The sequence below is a fragment of the Muscardinus avellanarius genome (assembly GCF_963383645.1).
Source record: "Muscardinus avellanarius genome assembly, chromosome: 2".
In the NCBI taxonomy this organism is placed as follows: domain Eukaryota; kingdom Metazoa; phylum Chordata; class Mammalia; order Rodentia; family Gliridae; genus Muscardinus; species Muscardinus avellanarius.
In genome coordinates, this window is record NC_137787.1 from 22,818,602 (window position 1) to 22,836,788 (window position 18,187).

The 18,187-nt window shown below is 48.8% G+C and overlaps 1 protein-coding gene across 1 annotated transcript in view; it reads left to right on the forward strand.

The window, feature by feature from the left end:
* The window catches only part of MARCHF4 (membrane associated ring-CH-type finger 4), a gene marked incomplete at its 3' end in the record, with an annotated part of 105,615 nt that overhangs the window by 68,856 nt on the left and 18,572 nt on the right, over nt 1-18,187 (forward strand). The window contains exons 2-3 of the mRNA XM_080719932.1: nt 5,901-6,056; nt 11,644-11,836. Coding sequence (XP_080576058.1) covers nt 5,901-6,056; nt 11,644-11,836 — 349 coding nt within the window. The remainder of the gene's footprint in view (nt 1-5,900; nt 6,057-11,643; nt 11,837-18,187) is intronic.

The window sequence follows — 18,187 nt, forward strand, 5'->3', positions numbered from 1 at the left end:
ATGACTGAACAAGGCCCAGAAAGGTTAAACATCACACCCAGGTTCACACAGATCATAAAAGCCTAGATATACACAAGCCTGTCCAGGATTGGAGTATGCTCTTACCCACCATATTAGTCTCAATAAAGGAATATATTCCTAAACGTCAACCAAAGCTGGTGTTTTTATTCTCTTTTGTTCTGACCTCCCAGAGCTGTGAACTTGAGTAGAATGTAGGGCTGTCTTTGCTATACCAGGCTCTTTCTGCTCCATGGCAGGGATGCCTGGTGCTTGTGAGTGAAGTGAAAAGTCCTTGGCTTACCTGCCATTGCCATGGCAACCAGGTAACCTAAGGACTCCAGAAGCAAGACCTTCAGATCAAAAGAAAAACAAAAATGAAGCTGGGCACACTTGTAATCCCAGTACTTGGGAGGCTGAGACCAGATAACAAGTTCATGGCCAGCCTTAGCAATTTAGTGAGGCCCTCCACAATTTAGTGAGAACGTGTTTCAAAATAAAGAATAAGCCGGGTGTGGTGGTGCACGCTTGTAATCCCTGCGCTTGGGAGGTGGAGACAGGAGGATTGCACAGGTTCGAAGCCAGATGTGCTGGCTTAAGAGACCCTGTTTCCAAAAAAAAAATTAAAAAGTATAAAATAGGTCTGGGAGTGTAGCCCGGAGGTAGAAGGGCTTCCAGGAACCCCAGTACCACCGATGATAGATAGATAGATAGATAGATAGATAGATAGATAGATAGATAGATGATAGATAGATTTTAAAAAATAGGGTTGGAGGTGTAGCTTGGAGGTAGAATCTTCTGGGTTCCATCCTCAGTACTTCAAAAAATAAAATAAATAAACAAAGAAATCTATGAATGGAGAAACAACTGGAGGCTTGCACCTGAGTCATTGGCAGGGAGGAGAATCCATCCTGTTTTTAAGTGACATCGTAGGGCCAGAGGATTGTCTGTCCTGCCTCCTGCCTCAAGCATGACCTCAGGCCAGGAGACTTGTGCTCTTCTGTTTGGCATTCCCAAAGAAGAAACTTCCTCAAATGCTCTCGGTAGCTCACAGTAACAGAAGACAGTCCTGGGCTAGATCCTGGGAAAACTGTGCTCTGATTTCCTTATCCCAGAAGGGCAGACTCACACAGAAAGTTCTGCAATCTTTCACCTCTCTGTGTGGCTCAGTTGACTCTTTTCTTGAGGCATTTGCTTCCTCCTTGCCTATTTTATCTATCTTAGACTGATCGTAGGAAAATGAAATAGAGTTGAAGTAGAAAAAATGGTGACATTTAAGTCCTTACAGTAATGTGAATTAGAATCGTCACATTTTAACAGTAGGGTTGACTTGTGCCAGACACTGTGTCAGCATTTCACTCTTGATCTCATGTAAACCCCCCCTTTGGGGAGGTAAGAGTCATCTGCTCTGAGAAAAGGAAGAAACAGAGCCTCAGAGAGGTTAAGAAGCTTACCTAAGTTTGCACAGCTGGTAAAGGGGAAAAAGGCGTTCAAAACCAAAGTATCTGTTTTCCAAAAAGCATGTCAGCCACTCCCCACATGGTGCCCCTTAGGGGCCGGGGGATTAGAGAAAATCTCCTATCTCTTGTCTTGGCCATTCCCAAGTGGTGTTCTACCTCAGAGCTCTAAGCAAATCACTTAGGATGTATCTGGTGCCCTTTGCATTGACTGAATCCCTTCTGATCCTCAGAGCTGCTGAGCTCTACAGACAAGATCTTAGTAATCCTCCCAGCCCACATGCGGAGCCGCAAGCACTGGGCCACAGGGACCTGCCCTTTCCCACACTCTGGTTCCTGTCTAGTTAGTAAATACACCTTTCTTGTGCATCTCTGATGGATCAAATCAATGGGACATGTAGGAACACCCCAAATCCCAGAGGATTTGAAAACAATGAAGTGGCCAGCTGTGGGTGACAGGTCTGGAGCAGAGTCAGAGGAGGCCTGGCTGAGGGGCCTCAGCTGGGCCAGGCTAGATGGGATCTGGAGAAGAGGACACAGAGGGCAGAATCAAGGTGCAGGCGCAGCTGGGACATCTGGAATGGGGTCGAGGTGCAGGGAAGCTCAGAGGCTGACGTCAGAAAAGTCTGGCCTGCTGCCCTGCCACTCACCAACTGGCTCTGAGACCTTCATTTGGTCATTTAGCCTTCCTCTTCAGTAGGATCTTGCTTATACTTTTCCTTGAGGCGGGGACTTGTCCATCTCAGTTTCTGTGTTATGGTGTTCTAGTTTGAACAGTATGTGGCGAGGAGTCTGTAGTTAGTCTAACGTGGCCTCATCAGGCTGTCGAGCGTTTCCATTTCTGTTGTTCTTGAACACATGCAGGTCTGACCAGCAGGAGATGGGAAAGTGTCCAGGTCAAGGGCTTTTAGAATCCCTAAACTCTAAAGAGATTACGTCCTCCTCCAAAGGTATACAAAAATATAATATATAAATAACAGTATACTAAGTAATGCCCAGGTTTACAAATTTTCTTTCTGAGCCAGGCATGGTGACACATGCCTAATCCTATTACTTGGGAGGCCCAGACAGTAGGATCACAGGTGTGAGGTCATCCTCAGCAACTTAGATTCTCAGCAATTTAGCAAGACCCTATTCAAAACAAAAACAAACAAACAAACAAAAAATAGGGCTGAGGGTACAGATTAGAGGTAGAATCTCTCAAGATTCAATCCCTAGTAAAACACGCGCACACACACACGCACACACACACAGATTCTTCCTGAATTTTTTTTTCTAAAATTCTGGATCACTTTGCTGGGCATGGTGGTGCACACTTTTAATCCCTGAGCTTGGGAGGCTGAGACAGGAGGATCACACAGGTTCGAAGCCAGCCTCAGCTACTTAGTGAGGCTCTCAGCAACTGAGTGAGACCCTGTTTCCAAATAAAATATAAAATGGGTCTGGGAGTGTAGCCTGGAGGTAGAAAGCCTCTGGGTTCCACCCCAGTACCACTAAAAAAAAAAAAAAAAAAAAAATCCTGGATCACTTTTTTTTTCTTCAAAAAACAAACTTTTCTAACAGATTTGATGTCCTTGCTTTCTAATCTTTGTAATGCCAGAGCAAGTCCTCGTTCTGCCTTTTGGGCTTCCAGTCCCAAAGGCAAGTGAGAGGATCCGCAAGTGTGCTTCCTGGGCTCCAGGGTAAGTGGCAAGCCCTGGCCACCTGGCCCACCCAGAGCCAAGATGGAGAGCCCAGTCCTCGGTGTCCCTCGTGCCCCAGCCCACAGCTCTTCCCGCTGTTTCTTGGGGCTGCTGCTCCAGAAGCAAGGAATGTAGACTCTGCTGTCACTTGGCACCGTCCGGGGACCGGAAGTAATGTCTTTTACCTGATCCGCAATTTGACGTGGCTGTTTAACAACCCGATTAATCAAACCCAGCTCGTCCTGTTAGAATTAATGAGCCTAGGAAATGCTTCCATGAATAATGCGGGCCTCTGCCCCTCCCCCAGCACCACTCTCCCCTCGCTCTGCTCTCTCCTGGTTCCTTCTCAGGGCCATGGAACAGCTGCTCAACCCGAAGGCCGTTAGTCCTCAATGAGGGTGATGAGTGGCCAGCAATGTGGGCATCTGCTGCCTCTTCTTTTCCTCTCCCAGGCACCATAGCTGCCCACCAGGTGCCAGAGGCTAGCCCTGTCTCAGAGGCGCTAACCCTCTGACTCGTCAAACAGATATGCCTGCGCTCGGCTGTGGAAGTATGACTGTCTAAGCATACCAGGCACTGCACTAGGTCCTAGGGATGCAAAGATAGGTTAAAAAAAAAAAAAAATGGTCCCTGTGAGGGCATCACAGTGGAGTGACCCAGAGACAAATAGAGGAGTGCCATAGCGGGGGGTCTGGGAAAGGACAGAGGAAGGGGGCTGGTCAGCTTTAGAGGAAAAGAGTGGGGAGCCAGGGGAGTTTTGTGAGGCTGAGCCCTCGAGACTGTCTACCATCAAGTTCACTCGTTGCACACATATGCATGGAGTGCTTGCACTGCAAAAGGTTCGGCATTCCCATTCTCAGAAAGTGCGGAAAACTCGAGAATACACTTCATTTATTTGTATTCACTCATTCCAACCCAACAAGTTGCTGAGAGCCTTCTGTGTAGGGCTCGGTGCCGGGGGACAGGGGTGAAATGATGTAAACCTCACCCCTACCTCCCAGTGGTTCTGTGGAGCGTAGACAGGCACAGGCTCAGGTCCTCTGGTTACATGCTGAGTGCTCCTGCAGGGATGTGCCAGAGCACTGAGCACGAGACACTAGATCAAAGGGCTCAGCTCAACCTGGAGAAGTCGGGGATGTCTTCCTGCAGAAGGTGGCTTTAGAGCTATCTTGATGACAAAGAATACAGGTTTGGCAGATAGATCAGGTGCCAAAGGACCTTCCACACCTCTTCTAGGGCAAGAATAGGGTTATTAGTGATAGGAATTAAAGTAGAAGGGAAAGATAATTCCAGAAAACTTGGAAAGAAATAGTTGGTTCTATAGTCTGTGGCCAAAAAAAAAAAAAAATGTGATTAAATTATACAAATAGAGGTCTGATGCTTGGAGTCTAGGAGTTCCTAGACTTGCTTATTCATGGTTGGTAATGAGGTGTGGTTTCAAGAATGGCAAAATCCCTACGTTAGCAGGGATGTGGCTCAAGTGGCCGTATCACAAAGACAGCAGCATGGGGCTCAGGGATTGGGCTACACAAGGCATCTCCAGGGTCTTATGATAAAAGCGAGGCAGAAGAATTGGACCCAAAATAAATGAACCAGAGGTGGAGACACGCAGAGTCGGGCCCCAACTGCTCAAGTATCTGGGAAGGTAAATAAAGGATCTGGATGGATGGGGATGAACAAACATGGTAGACCCTGAGCAAGGAGGGAGAAAGAACAGACAAGTGTGAGAGAGAGCAAAGGGGGGGGGGAGAGGAATGGATGGGGCTCACAGAGGCACTTGGAGTGGACCCTATTAGGAGATGCAGACGCAGGCTTCAGTCAGGGCCATCTGACATATCACAGAGAATGGGAATGAACAGCCCAACTCTGTGGTCCACTCATGAGGAGTTTCAGGTCCGGAGCCCACTGAGGTTGGCCAGGTTCTTAGCCTCTGTGCTTCCAGGGCCCACAAGCTGGGCTTTTGTCTTTTGTGCCAAAGCTGGCTGGAGCGACTCAGGCCTTGGGCGAGGGCGTTGGCCTAACCCCCAGGGTTTCCAGGATTTGGGCTACCCCAATGCATCCTTTCTCAGGACCCCGGGTGGTAGACTTCCCCGAGAGGACCTGGGTGTGTATGCATAGGCCTGCAGGAGAAGACAAAGGCAGACCAGAGCTCTACCCTCACAACATATTTAGAAGCTACATTCCTTGATAGCAGTGGACTGTCAGAGGTTTTACATAAGGCTTCGCTTCGCTCTAGGGCTGGGGATGTGGCTCAGTGGTAGTGTTTGCCTAGCGTGCGCAGCTACAGCTGGCCCAAGCTGTGGTAGCTGTCCTTTTAATCCGGGCCTGAGCTCTCCAATCTACACCAGCTGTCGGCCTTCATTTGTGCTGCTTCTCAGGCTCTGAGGGAACTTCAGTTGGAGACCCTTGGCTGAGCTTTGAAAGAGAAATTCACGGAGCTTTGAAAGGGGAATTTATGGAAATTTAGTCGAACCCCCTGTGGACTGCAGAGGCTTCCACAGAAACCAACCCACTCATGTTCACAGCAGTCCTAGGACTTGGGTGGTACAAGAGATGCTGGCTTGTATCTTATCAAGTAGGAGCAGCGGCTCAGAACTCTTAGTGAAGCTGAATGAAAATGCTTGACCCCCATGATGGGGACACTGGAGCCCAGGTCTCCCCTGTGGAGTCTGGTTACTCCAAAGCAAAGCATGTGGTCTGGCTCAAACCTGTCCTCCAGCTCCCAGGGGCTCCTGCTCACCGCCCTCTGCCTCTCTCCCTGCAGGGGGAGCTGCTGAGCCCGTGCCGCTGCGATGGCTCTGTCAAGTGCACGCACCAGCCCTGCCTCATCAAGTGGATCAGCGAGCGGGGCTGCTGGAGTTGCGAGCTGTGCTACTACAAGTATCACGTCATCGCCATAAGCACAAAGAACCCTCTGCAGGTGAGCCCGGGGCTGCGGGGAGGGGGCCCCGATTCCCCTCAGGAGAATCACGCACCTTGGATTCAGGGTGGCTTAGACCCCAGGAGCGGCCTGTGACCAAGGGGAGGAGAGGGTTTTTGTTTTGTTTTGTTTTGTATTTTTCCTTGTGTCTCAACAAGAAGAGGAGGGAACTGGGCAAGGGAAGAAATAGATGTAGAAGAAATGAAGAGAATCTGATGGAAGACAGAGAATAAATAAGAGACTGGATGAAATAATAATGAAAGGAAAGGAAGATAAGAAAGAAAAAGAGAGAGGGAGAAAGAAAAAAGTCAGAATGGAAGGAAGGGAGAAAGGGAAGGAAGGAAGGAAGGAAGGAAGGAAGGAAGGAAAGAAGGAAGGAAGGAAGGGAAAAAGCCAAAGGGCAGAAGAAACCTGGACATGGCATAAAGCCAGGGTGAGGAAGATGGGACTAAGTTAAAGCTGGGGGCTGGAAAAGGAGAAAGAGGGGCAGCAAGACTCAGCGGCACTTTTCAAACTTTAAAGTGCACGTGGCTGTCCGGTGGCCTTGTCAAAACGCCAGCTAAGATGCGGTCAGTGCGGGGCCGGCCCCGCTCTGCATTCTCACAAGCTATTGGCTCCTGCTGCTGCCAGCTCACAGACCATACTTCCTGTGACAGGGATGGAGAGAGAAAGGGAGAAGAGACCAGAGGGGGAGAAAGGGGGGAAATAGGTTACCAGGAAGGAAGGAAGGGAAAGAACAGCGTGAAGAGGCTGCTGTGAAGACCAGGGCCGAGTAGGGCCAGGGCTGGGTGGGGGGACGGCTGCCAAAGGGATTCCAGCAGAACTTAGGCCCCCTCTGGCCACCTCTCCTGCCTTCCCTGACACACCCATCTGCCCCCAGTAGGTGGCTGGCCCCGCAGGGACCTTGGGAACACTCCCATATCAAGCAGTCCTCCCTGCGAGGTGTGCATTCACATTTTGCTTCTGAAAATACATCCACATATGCATGATCAGCCAATTAAGCTGCTACATAACCAATTAGCCAGTGTGGCGGCGAGGACGGGACTCACCCCGAGGAGGTGGGAAGGGAGCTGATCCTGAAAGCCCAGGGGGGGCTGGGGTTGGGTGGCAATGGTGGGATGAGGGGGTCTCTGTTTGGAGGTGCAGCTAGAACACCCAGAGTTGTGTTGCCTAGGGCCTTTCCTTTCAGACCCAGTGAGGTTTTCCATTGTGGCTTTCCCAGGAGTGTGTGTGTGTGCACGCGTGCACGTGTGTACACATGTGGGCCAGGGTGGGGACATTTTAGATGATGGCGTTGAAGCCCCAGGCACCTTAGCTCTTGATGGCGAGCCAAGGGGCCGGAGTAGGCGCTGTGCCTCCCCGCTGCTGCTTCCATCTCCAGCCATCCGATTCAAAATCCTGAAGTGTCTTAAAATAGCAGTGTCACAAGACAGCAGATTCCACATCCTCGGGTGCCAGCCAAGGTCTGAGTGCATTAACCCACCCCTTTCCAATCGCCCAGCTGAAGCCTGAGAAAAGGTCAGATCTCAAATCCATGAGCCCAGCCCGAAGGATCCATTCTTGTCTCTATCCATGGCTCATATAAGTAAAAATCATTTCAGGGATAGCTTTTCCTGGGAGTGAAAAAATTAGAAATAATAATAAGAAGCCGGGTGTAGCAGCGTACATTGGTAATCCCAGTATTTGGGAGGCTGAGACAGGAAGATCGCAGGTTCAAGGTCAGCCTCAGCTACTTAGTGGGCTCCCTGCAACTTAGTGAGACTTTGTTTCAAAATAAAAAATAAAATAGGTGTGAGAGTGTTCTTGGAGGTAGAATGTCCCTGGGTTCAACCTCTACCCCCCCCAAAAAAAAATTTCTAATCTTTATAATCCAGGTAAGCAAGTGGCAGAGTTGGCAATATTTGATTATTAATCTCATCTCAATTGCCCATCTTCAATTGTGAGTTTCTAGATACTGGGGTCCCCTCAGATTCTGTTGGTCCTCAAAATTTAAGGTGTGGGCTCAGCAAATGCCAGTCTGCTTTTCCAGATGGCAGTGGAAGTCGTCTGGATTAGAAGCTGTGTGTGTGGTTGTGGCCCAAAGCACCCCCAACTGTGTTCCTGGGCTCCGAGGGCCTAGCCAAGTGTAAGAGAGCTGTCGCATAGCTGCGCTGGACAACCTCTGTGCCCAAAGCCCTGCCGGACCACGTGCAGAGCAGAACGCGGCACACAGAGCCAGGGGCCTGCTATCAGGTCATTCCAGCGCTCGGGAGTCTCTCACCTCTTGGTTTAGGCCTCATACAGAGCTATGAGGAAGAGCACCACTTTCCAGGACTGACTGTCATATCAGGACTCTCTGGAAGCCACATTTCTAGCCTGCAGACCCGCTGAGAAAGTGTCACAGCACAGCCGTGTGGGTCACAGGCTCCCTGGCTGCTTCCTCCCCCTCTCTGCTGCATCTGAACTACAGTCACAGTGGTTCCTTCCCTTCCCCTCACATCCCTGGCTTTCCTTCCTATGCTTCTAGTTATCCATGGTCAGCTCCAGTCCAAAAAATATGAAATGGAAAATTCCAATCATTTATAAGTTTTAAGTTGCATCCCCTTCTGAGTAGCGAAATGAAATCCTATGCCATTTTGCTCCCTCCTGCCCGGGACATGAACCACCGCTTTGTGCAGCGCATCCACGCTGTATACTCACTCTCTGAGTTACCAGCTCAGCCGTTGGGATCACATGTCATAGTGCCTGTGTATAGGGTTCAGTACTTTTTGAGGTTTCGGGCACCCACTGGGGATCTTGGATTGCACTCCGCCTTAGGGGAACTAGCATATTAATGGAGATGAAGTTAGCACTTATTAGGTGCTAGTCAGTGCTCTAAATATTCACATATATTCCCTACCTTAACTCAAAAAAACATCCAATGAAGTAGGTCTTGTTACTATCATTCTCAACTTACAGGTGAGACAGTGACGGCACAGAGGGGGTTGTCTAGCTGTTAAGGGGTAGAGCAGGGTTGCTGCCTGTGGGAACTCTGACCCCCAGGTCCTGGCTCTCAACCCCTACCCTGGAGTGCCCAGGCACACTTGGGGTAACTCCCACCTTGACCTGCTTGTCTGCTTCTGCTCAAACATAGTAAAGCTTGATGCTGATGTCACCAACCCCCACAGACTCTAGGAAGCTAGAAAGACTATTTCTCTTGTTAAAGGAGAGGAAAGTGATGCTCTCCATGATGTATTGGCTTCTCGCTCCTGCTCAGTGAGGTGGAACGGAGCTCGACTGGAGCTCGACTGGGCAGGGTCACCTGAACCCTGCCCGGTGCCCCTTTCTGTTGCATATTCAGTCTTCCTGCCCCTCCTGCAGGCTTGTCTCTCTTCATTGGGGCTGCAGGAAAGGAATTTAGGGGATGGAAATGTCTCCTGATTTTGGAATCAGAATCTCGCTGAGCGAGGTTCTGAAGCTCCAGGCATCTCCCTGGAGGTCTCCCCCACCAGCCTTCCCTAAGACATCAGTGTCCTCGCCTGACAACGCCCTCCCCACATCACTGTGGAGTGGCACACAGGAGGGACAGGAGGAGGACTTTTGACCACAGCATCCCACCCAGGCCCTTCCTCATCACACAGAGGTCAGGGGCCCCGACAAGGCTCCTAGTTTCTAAAGGTGTCTGGGGGATAGCAGGAGGGGACTTGGAGACGAGGAGGACCTTTCTGTGCTTCTATATTTGGGATTCTTGAAGTTCAGACTAGTGGGAGGAAGTGAAGGTAATTGTTGTTTCAAAGGGAGACATAAAAGGCTCACTCCTTCCAAGCAGCAGGGCAGGCCCTGGAAAAAGCATTTGTGGTACACAAGAAAAGACTGTGTGATAAGGCCATCTTCTGGAAAATTCCTTTGCTATATGTAACCCTAGACTGGGGGAAGCAGTGGAAAATTTAAAGGCCCAATTCCAGGTAACGGGATGCTCTCTGTATAATTAAATGTCGAGGCCTGCGTCCTACATCTGGGCTGGCAAGTGAAATGTTTTCCAATGGGTACCATTCCTCAGGAGGCTACTGGCAGGTCCCGGCAGAAGCCAGAATTGGAACTTCTCTCTAGACCTGGAAGGCAGAGTGAGGGCTAGCTCAGGCCCGGGCTCAGGGTGGCAATGCTTCCTAGGGGTGTCCCCGCAGGGCATTCTGCAAAGCCCCCAATCAGGAGGCATCCTTCCCTCCACCCTCCTGAATCTGATCCTGCCAGTGCCCTGCTTACAACCATGCACAGCATCGCATTTACTCATAGTACAGAGTCCCAAATCTGTGCATCCTCTGCCTGGTCCCCCTTACTACTCTTGCATTCCCTCAGTCTCCTTCTGTCCCTCCACTACACTCACTGTGATCTCCTTCCAGATTTTCAAGTCCATCAGGCTTCCTTGGGATCTTAGCATATGCTCTTCCTTCCACCTGGGGCACTCTTTCCCTGTCTCTTTGCCTGCCTTAACTCCTGCTCAACTCAAGCATTACTTCCTATGGGAAACAAACCCCCCCCCCCCAGCACAGGCTTTTACAGTACCGTGCACCTCCCTTTCTTACCCTGGAATCACATCTGTAAATCCACAGGATTGTCTGTGCTTCACAGACTGTAAACTCTGTGAGGGTGGGAATCTTGTTTGGTTTTGCCTAGTATCGTGGCCAGACATGTATCAAGTGGCATATTTATCAAGCCCAACTCCTGGCTCATTTAAGCCAGTACTGCCTGAGCCAGTGATGGCATCATAAAATCCCAAAGCTGAAACTTACCCATACTCTAGCCTTCAATCCATCTGTCAACACAAGCTATAACTAAAGTGATCTAAGAACATTACTTTTTGTGTAAAAGAAAAAAGAAATGTCAGCATTAATATACATTCCTAAATTATGCACTATTTTTCTTATCTCTCTCCAACATCCTGTGTCCTCTCCTTATCTATCAAATTGGTTATCTCTAGAATGTATATTAAGTAGCGTGCAAGATACTGTAGTAGAAACAAAACAGATAAAAAGAAAGACCTATGCCCTCTTAGCACCTCTTGGTGAGAAAGTAGACCATGTTGCTCTGAAAAAAAGATTCGGGGAGCCCAGAACACCACCCACACTAACTCGTTGTTTTCTCTGTCTCCTTCCCATTTCTCTAACTATATAATAATCAAGTAGAAAGGTCTTCTTGGGAGCCCTGCCTGCCCCAATCCCCTTCATACAATAATTTCTGATCATTTCATTCCATACAGGTTTTCTTTGCATCAAAAATACAATGTAAAATTGCAAAATTATCCATTGTAATACAAGTTGCTGGGTTTATTTTTTATTTATTTTTTGGTGGTACTGGGGTTCCTGGAAGCCCTTCTACCTCCAAGCTACACTCCCAGACTTCTTTTAAATTTTTGAAACAGGGTCTCTTACGCCAGCACGGCTGGCTTTGAACCTGCTCGATCCTCCTGCCTCCGCCTCCCAAGCGCGGGGAATACAAGCGTGCGCCACCACTCCTGGCTAGTTGCTGGGTTTAAATATTATGGTCAGAGGGGAGATGTTGGAGCAGCAGAAGAAAGAGGAATGGGAATGGCATCCAAGCTATAGCTAACCTGCCGCTCTCTTCTCCCCAGTGGCAGGCCATCTCTCTGACGGTCATCGAGAAGGTGCAGATTGCAGCCGCCATCTTGGGTTCCCTCTTTCTCATCGCCAGTATCTCTTGGCTCATCTGGTCGACCTTCAGTCCCTCAGCAAAATGGCAGCGCCAAGACCTCCTGTTTCAGATCTGCTATGGGATGTATGGCTTCATGGACGTGGTGTGCATAGGTGGGTCTGGGGGATTGTCTCCATGGGAAGTGGGGAGCCATGTGCTGATGAGGTGGATGTATCCCTCAGGATCCCTCTCACTGGGAGGCCAGAGCAGAAATGGCACCAGGCTTGAGACCTGTGAGCTCAGGAAAGGCTACAGCTTAGATATGAAAGGTGGGTGGGAAGGGGACAGAGACAGGGCAAAAATGAAAGATCCAAGTCATACCCACATGCATCTGTCCTGCCCAACTGGATGCAAGGATGAGGAGGCTTGCTGCTAGGGATCCTGGAGCAAGGTCAGTTGGTCAGTCCTGTCCAGGCAGGCTCTTGAAGGCCTCTTCTTGGTTGCTGTCCCTCAGCAACCAAGACAGGGGTGTCTATCAGTCATTTCCTTTCTCTTTCCAGCAAAATGCCCAGAAGCGGCCGAGATGGTATCTGCCTTTTATTTGTTTGTTTTCCATCTTTCTATAAGCCTATTCCAATGTCGTGGATTTCTCAAGGCCAGTGGTTTTCATAGACCACTCCAGAGCTGCCTTTGAGAACAGGAAACAGAATGCTGCACAGACAGGCTGTGAATCCTCAGCCTGGCTCACCTGGGCTCCCGGGCTTTTATCTTTTTGCATATAGTTTTGTTCCAGATAAGATGTTTTTTAAAGGCCCCAGTGTTTTAGAAAATAATGGGGACCCGATTCTTTAGTTTCTATTTCTTTCCTTACCCTATCCCCAAATCTATGTCCTCTTCTATTCTTCTACTACTACTACTACAGCAGATAATTATGGCTGTTGACTCAAGGCCTTTGTCCAAACAACTGAGAAGATGAGGAATGGCCCTGGCTTCTGAGCGGAGCATGTATAGGCCTTGGCCATACATTTTATCCTGGAACTTTCAGGGTATTCCATAAGCTACAGTCCTGGAAGTGTTAGAATTCCATAGTTGTCTTCTCTGGGCACGAATGTATGTATTTCATCAAATAACCTAGGCTGCTCTGTTTGGCAGGAAGACATCTATTAGCTAGAATTTGGCTGGGATGATGTTGATGTAAATTTCTTCACAATCCTTTAATATTAGGAATCAGAGAGACCTGGAGACTTGCATACTGATTGCAGTGGCCACAGACTGGTGATGCTAGAAACTTGTAAATATATCTCAGCCATCGTTCTGCCTCTCCATGCTAACTAGATCAATATATCAACCTCGAGTTCAAGAGCCTTTCAATTATGGCACCCAGGCAGTGAGAGAAGCAGCCCAGGTGTGGGAGACTGTAGAAGAGAAAGGACAGTGAATAGGGAGGAATTTGACTTTGATGCATTTCAACCTACTTTCCTCTCCCACCAGACTCCCTTCCTGCCCTGCTGAGGCCTGGGCTGTTGATGCCAAAAGCCAGGTGTGCCTCCATATGGAGGAGTGTGGCATCTCTGGCACAGAGGGGAGAACAGTGGAGGGGGTTCCTGCAGAGACCCCTCCAGCTGTCCTTCATTCTCCTTCAGGCAGGTTTTACATCAGAGGTGTGCTTCTAAAGACTTTCCTATCATGTTGTGTATTAGTCAGCTTTGGCTGCAACAACAAATAATTCCAAACACCACAGTCCCTTACAACAAATATCTTCCATTCATGGATTTGAGACAGCTGAGTCTCTGCTGGGCTTGGCCGGACATGGCATCTGACTGTGCATTGGGTTCAGGCCCATTCCAGTGTCTCTTTAGGCTGGAATATAGACTAAAGGAGCTGGGTCTACTGGGCTGTTCTCATTTCTTAGGAGCACAAGAGGATTAGCAGAATCTTGCAATGCTTCTTAAAGCTTCAGCTAAGAACTGGCATGTTGTCCCTTTTGCCCACAGCCCATTGGACAATGCAAGTCACCAATAAGCCCAACATCAGTTGAGTGATGGGGCAGGGAAGTGTGCTACTCTTTCCCAGGGGACAGTGTGGGTAAGAGAGAGAAATATAAATACTGTCTACCACTGACAGCCACAGATTTGAGGGCTGCATTGAACAGAGACAAGACTGTGCAATCGAACAGTACAACTCCCTTGTTTTGCAGCTGAGAGGACTGGGGCCCAGAGGATGGAAGTCATTTGCACAGGTACTGTATGGTGGAGATTAGAAGCAAGGCCTTCCAACTCACAGCCCAGTGCTCTTTGCCTCAGACAGGAGTCTTGTGGTATCATTGAAGGAATATGTGCAGCTGCAACCTGTGACTTCCAGTACTGCAGGCCGTATTATAGGGGCACCCTCAGGAACAGGCCCTCTCTCTGTGCTTCTCAGCCAACCTGCATTCTTGCTTTGGCCTGCATAAAGCTCTGGTTTTTCCTGCACTCACTCGCTCTTTCTCTCTCTCTCTCTCTCTCTCTCTCTCTCTCTCTCTCTCTCTCTCAGTTCCACTCTCTCTGCCTGCCTCCCCTGGTCAACTCCTATCTCTCTAATTCCTTCTCCTCTTGTATGCATGCAGCACTCTGTCCTTTTATTTCTGGGAGAAGCATTGTGGGATGAATATTGAAAGCATTCGCAGGATTTTTTCTTTCTTGCTTGCTTTTAGGAAAACACAATTTCCCAAGATGCAAAGCCACACCACAATCTATCCATTCTGCTCAGACAATCCAGTGACAGCTTGTAGACAGCCAGTGGACAGGAGGAGAACACACAGGGCCCCTTGTGGCATTCGGTGCCATCTCCAAAAGGGATGGGATGGATTGACATGCAGACTCTCTTAGAGAGTTCAGACTGCTCTATTAATTTATTGGTTTCCACTGGAGTTAATTCCACTTCAGGGAATGTCTTTAGGAGCAAGGGCTGTTCTCACTTTTCAGATTGTAAAACTCTGAGACTGAAGGATCTGTCTTGGACTGACTCAGGCGGCACAGCAGGACTCTTAGTTCAGTGTCTCCCTAGGAGAGCTGTCTGTCCACAGGAGAAGATGCTGGGAGTTGATTTAAAACAGGGAGTGCTATGTGGTTAGAGAGGGGAGAGGCAGCAGCTGGAACCCACACACAGGTTCTTGGGGTTGTGATGGTGACTTTGATGATGGCGATGAGGTGAGGCTGGAGGTTCTGAGGGTAAAATCCAAGCAGCAGCCACGCCTTCTCTGCTGCCTTCTGACAAGTACCTCTGCAGCCAGCACAAGTGAGTGTACAGTACCTGCTTGGTAGGGCTTTCTGGACAAAGTATCAAGTGGAGGCACCAATGGCTACTGGAGATATCTTTACTTTTAAGCCCAACTAGACATTCCGACTCTGGGGACAACTAGAGAGTCCTGGACCTCAGAGTCACTAGGGAAGGGTAGGGGCAAGTCGGGCTGACCTCTGCAGGAGAGTCTGCTCTCCACGTCCCCAGCCAGGACTCATCTCTTAGCTCAGGATCAAGGAGACAAGATAAAGTGGCTAAAGGGTCCACTTGGGCATAGTTTATGGGGGTCTTCTGGAAATACTGACTGAAAAATATTGAGTGAAAGAATTTATATTCGGAGACCCAAGCTCCTTGGATGGATGGAACAATTCAGCACCCAGATAAAAACATTATCATCAGGAAAAAGGAAAATGAGCCTGTCCCTATGTTGGCTCAAAATGTTGGCTAAACAAAGAGGAGCAAAGCCATCTGCTGCTATGAATGGGTCTCTGGACTCTATTTTTTCAGATACCAAGATCAATTTATCTATTCCTGGAGACTTGGCCATAGATAATAAAGAATGTGAGTGAACATAAAATGGATAGTTTTGATGAATCCTTACAAATATATACACTTTTTCTTCTGGAGTAGTGTGCTGAAGGAGAGTTCATGAGAGTGTGTTTGGGGGGTAGGGACTCTGAGAAGATCCTCACCGGGAGCCAATAGCAGATGCTCGTTGTCACCAAGTCAAGAAGATGCAGAGGCAGGGGCCAGGTCCACTTGCTGCTCGTGAAGCTGCTTCAGCTGTATCCATCTAGCTGACTTCCAGAGCCATCAGTGGCTAATGATAAAATCCCAGGACCATGACTCTCTTAGATAATGGTCTTCAATGCTCATCAAAGTATTTTGCCTGAAATGGTTGCCAGGAAGATCTGGGTGCCCTATTTGATGCAGCATAGCTCGAGGTCTGAGGCCGACAGCACTGAACTTGATTATACTAGAGGTTTGTACATTTAGTGACACAAGCTGCCCCTACAGACAAAGCATCTCCAAGCTTGGAGTCCTAATTCCCCATACCAGTGCATGATACCGTGAAAGCCAAACGCCAGTGTTGAGGACAGAACAATCCACCCAGTTCCTGCAAGGAGTTGATGAAGGGTACAACCGTCCTAAGAAATAAGCAGGGTGGGTACTGCAATCCATATTTAACAGGTGAGAACAGGCTGAGATCAGCCGTGCTCTAGGTCAGACCACTGAGCAAATGGTAGAGCTGAGGATGGGATTAGGAAACTCTGGCTCCAATTCCAGGGCACTTGCTACTGTCTATTTCATCTCCGATTGCTCTGAGAAATTGCACCCACCAATCAGATGTTGTAACAATCAATGTTGTAACACAGCAGAGCTTAGGAGAGGCAGGGGGAGGAGAGGGTAGCCCAGTGATAACTGTTGATACCAGTCAGAACTTCAGTGAGATGGCTGCTCCTGTCTTGTGCTCAGGGTTCAGGAGGCTAGCCATTGTCGAACCTCCTTTTGAATCAGTTCTGTTTTGACACCAACTGAGGAAGGAGCTTGAGAAGTTGAGGTAAAATTTGGGTGGATTATTGCCCTATGAGATACTTTGATGAAAGGTACTTTGGATGAGGGAAGCTAAGTCTATTGATTAACATGAACTTGGGAAATACATTGATTCATTAAAAAATAGTGAGAGCCAGGAACAGGCACAATGGTACATGTCTGTCATCCCAGCTACTCAGTAGGCTGAAGTAAGAGAATTGCTTAACCCAGGAATTCAAGACCAGCTCAGGCAACATAATGAGACCCTGTCTCCAACAGCAAGCAAACAAATAGAGATATTTATTGGGAGGGCACTGGTTATGCACACTCAAATAAGAGAGTTGCCTACTCTTGAGGCCCTGACACCTCCTGGGGGCAGTGGAGGAGGCAATCACTGATCCTCACGTGACAAGAGCTGGCACTGAGGTCCGGACACAGGGTGAGTGAGCAGAGGGTTGAGGGACCTGAGCCAGCGGGCTTGGGATGGTCATATCCATTCACTCGCTAGCATTTATTAGCTGCTTTGTTTTGTTTTAAAAATTAGGAAATGAGCCAGGAGTACTGGTGCACGCTTGTAATCCCAGAACTTGGGAGGCTGAGACAGGAGGATCACACAGGTTCGAAGCCAGCCTCAGCTACTTAGTGAGGCTCTCAGCAATTTAGTGAGACGCCGTTTCCAAATAAAATAGGTCTGGGAGTACCGTCCAGAGGTAGAAAAGACCCTGGGTTCCACCCCTAGTACCACCAATAAATAAATAAATAAATAAATAAATAAATAAATAAATAGGAAATGTTCACAGATAAATGAGATGCCATCCCTTGCCCTCAAGGAGCTTTCAGCCTGTAATACATCACAACACAGTGGGGTGTGTACCAGGCAGAAAGAAGGCAGAGCAGAGCAGAGAGCGATCAACTCTTGGGGGAGTCTTGGGAGGCTTGCCAAAGGAAGGAACCCAGTCCTCGAGCTAGTTTCAGAAGATAAATTAAAGATTGCCCAGAGGAGGGAGAAAAGCCTTCCAGGCAGAGGGACTTGTCTACACAGAAACAGACAGAGTGAGCAAGATATGTCTAAGAAACCTCAGGTGGATTCACAAGGCTCAATGCCAAGAGTCAGTGTGAGGCTGAGGTGGGGTGGGACGCGGGGGGAGGCTGGCAGAGGGTCAGGAGTCATGTGCTAAGAACTTGGACTCTACCCTGCCGAGGAGGGAGGCATTGGTAACATATCACACAGGAAAGGAGTTTGATCAGATGTATGTTTTATTTTTTATTTTTTATTTTTTTGGTACTAGGGTTCCTGGAAGCCCTTCTACCTCCGGGTTACACTCCCAGACCTATTTTTTATATTTTTATTTGGAAACAGGGTCTCCTAAGCCAGCACAGCTGGCTTCAAACCTGCAAGATCCTCCTGTCTCCACCTCCCAAGCGCGGGGATTACAAGCGTGCGCCACCACGCCCGGCCACATGTATGTTTTAAACCCATAATTCTGGCAACTATGAGGAGGATGCGTCGGAGCTGGGCAATGCAGGTAGGAGAGACCAGATGGGGAATGCTTGTCATAGCCCAAGCATGAAGTAGAGAGCTTTGGTGCTGTGGCAGTGGGAGAAGTGCAGGGGTGATCAGCTGAGACCTGAGACCTGTGCCAGATGTGGACTTGATAAAATTGTCTGGACACCTTCCAGGAGAATGCAAGCCCAGGGCTCTGGGCCGGGAT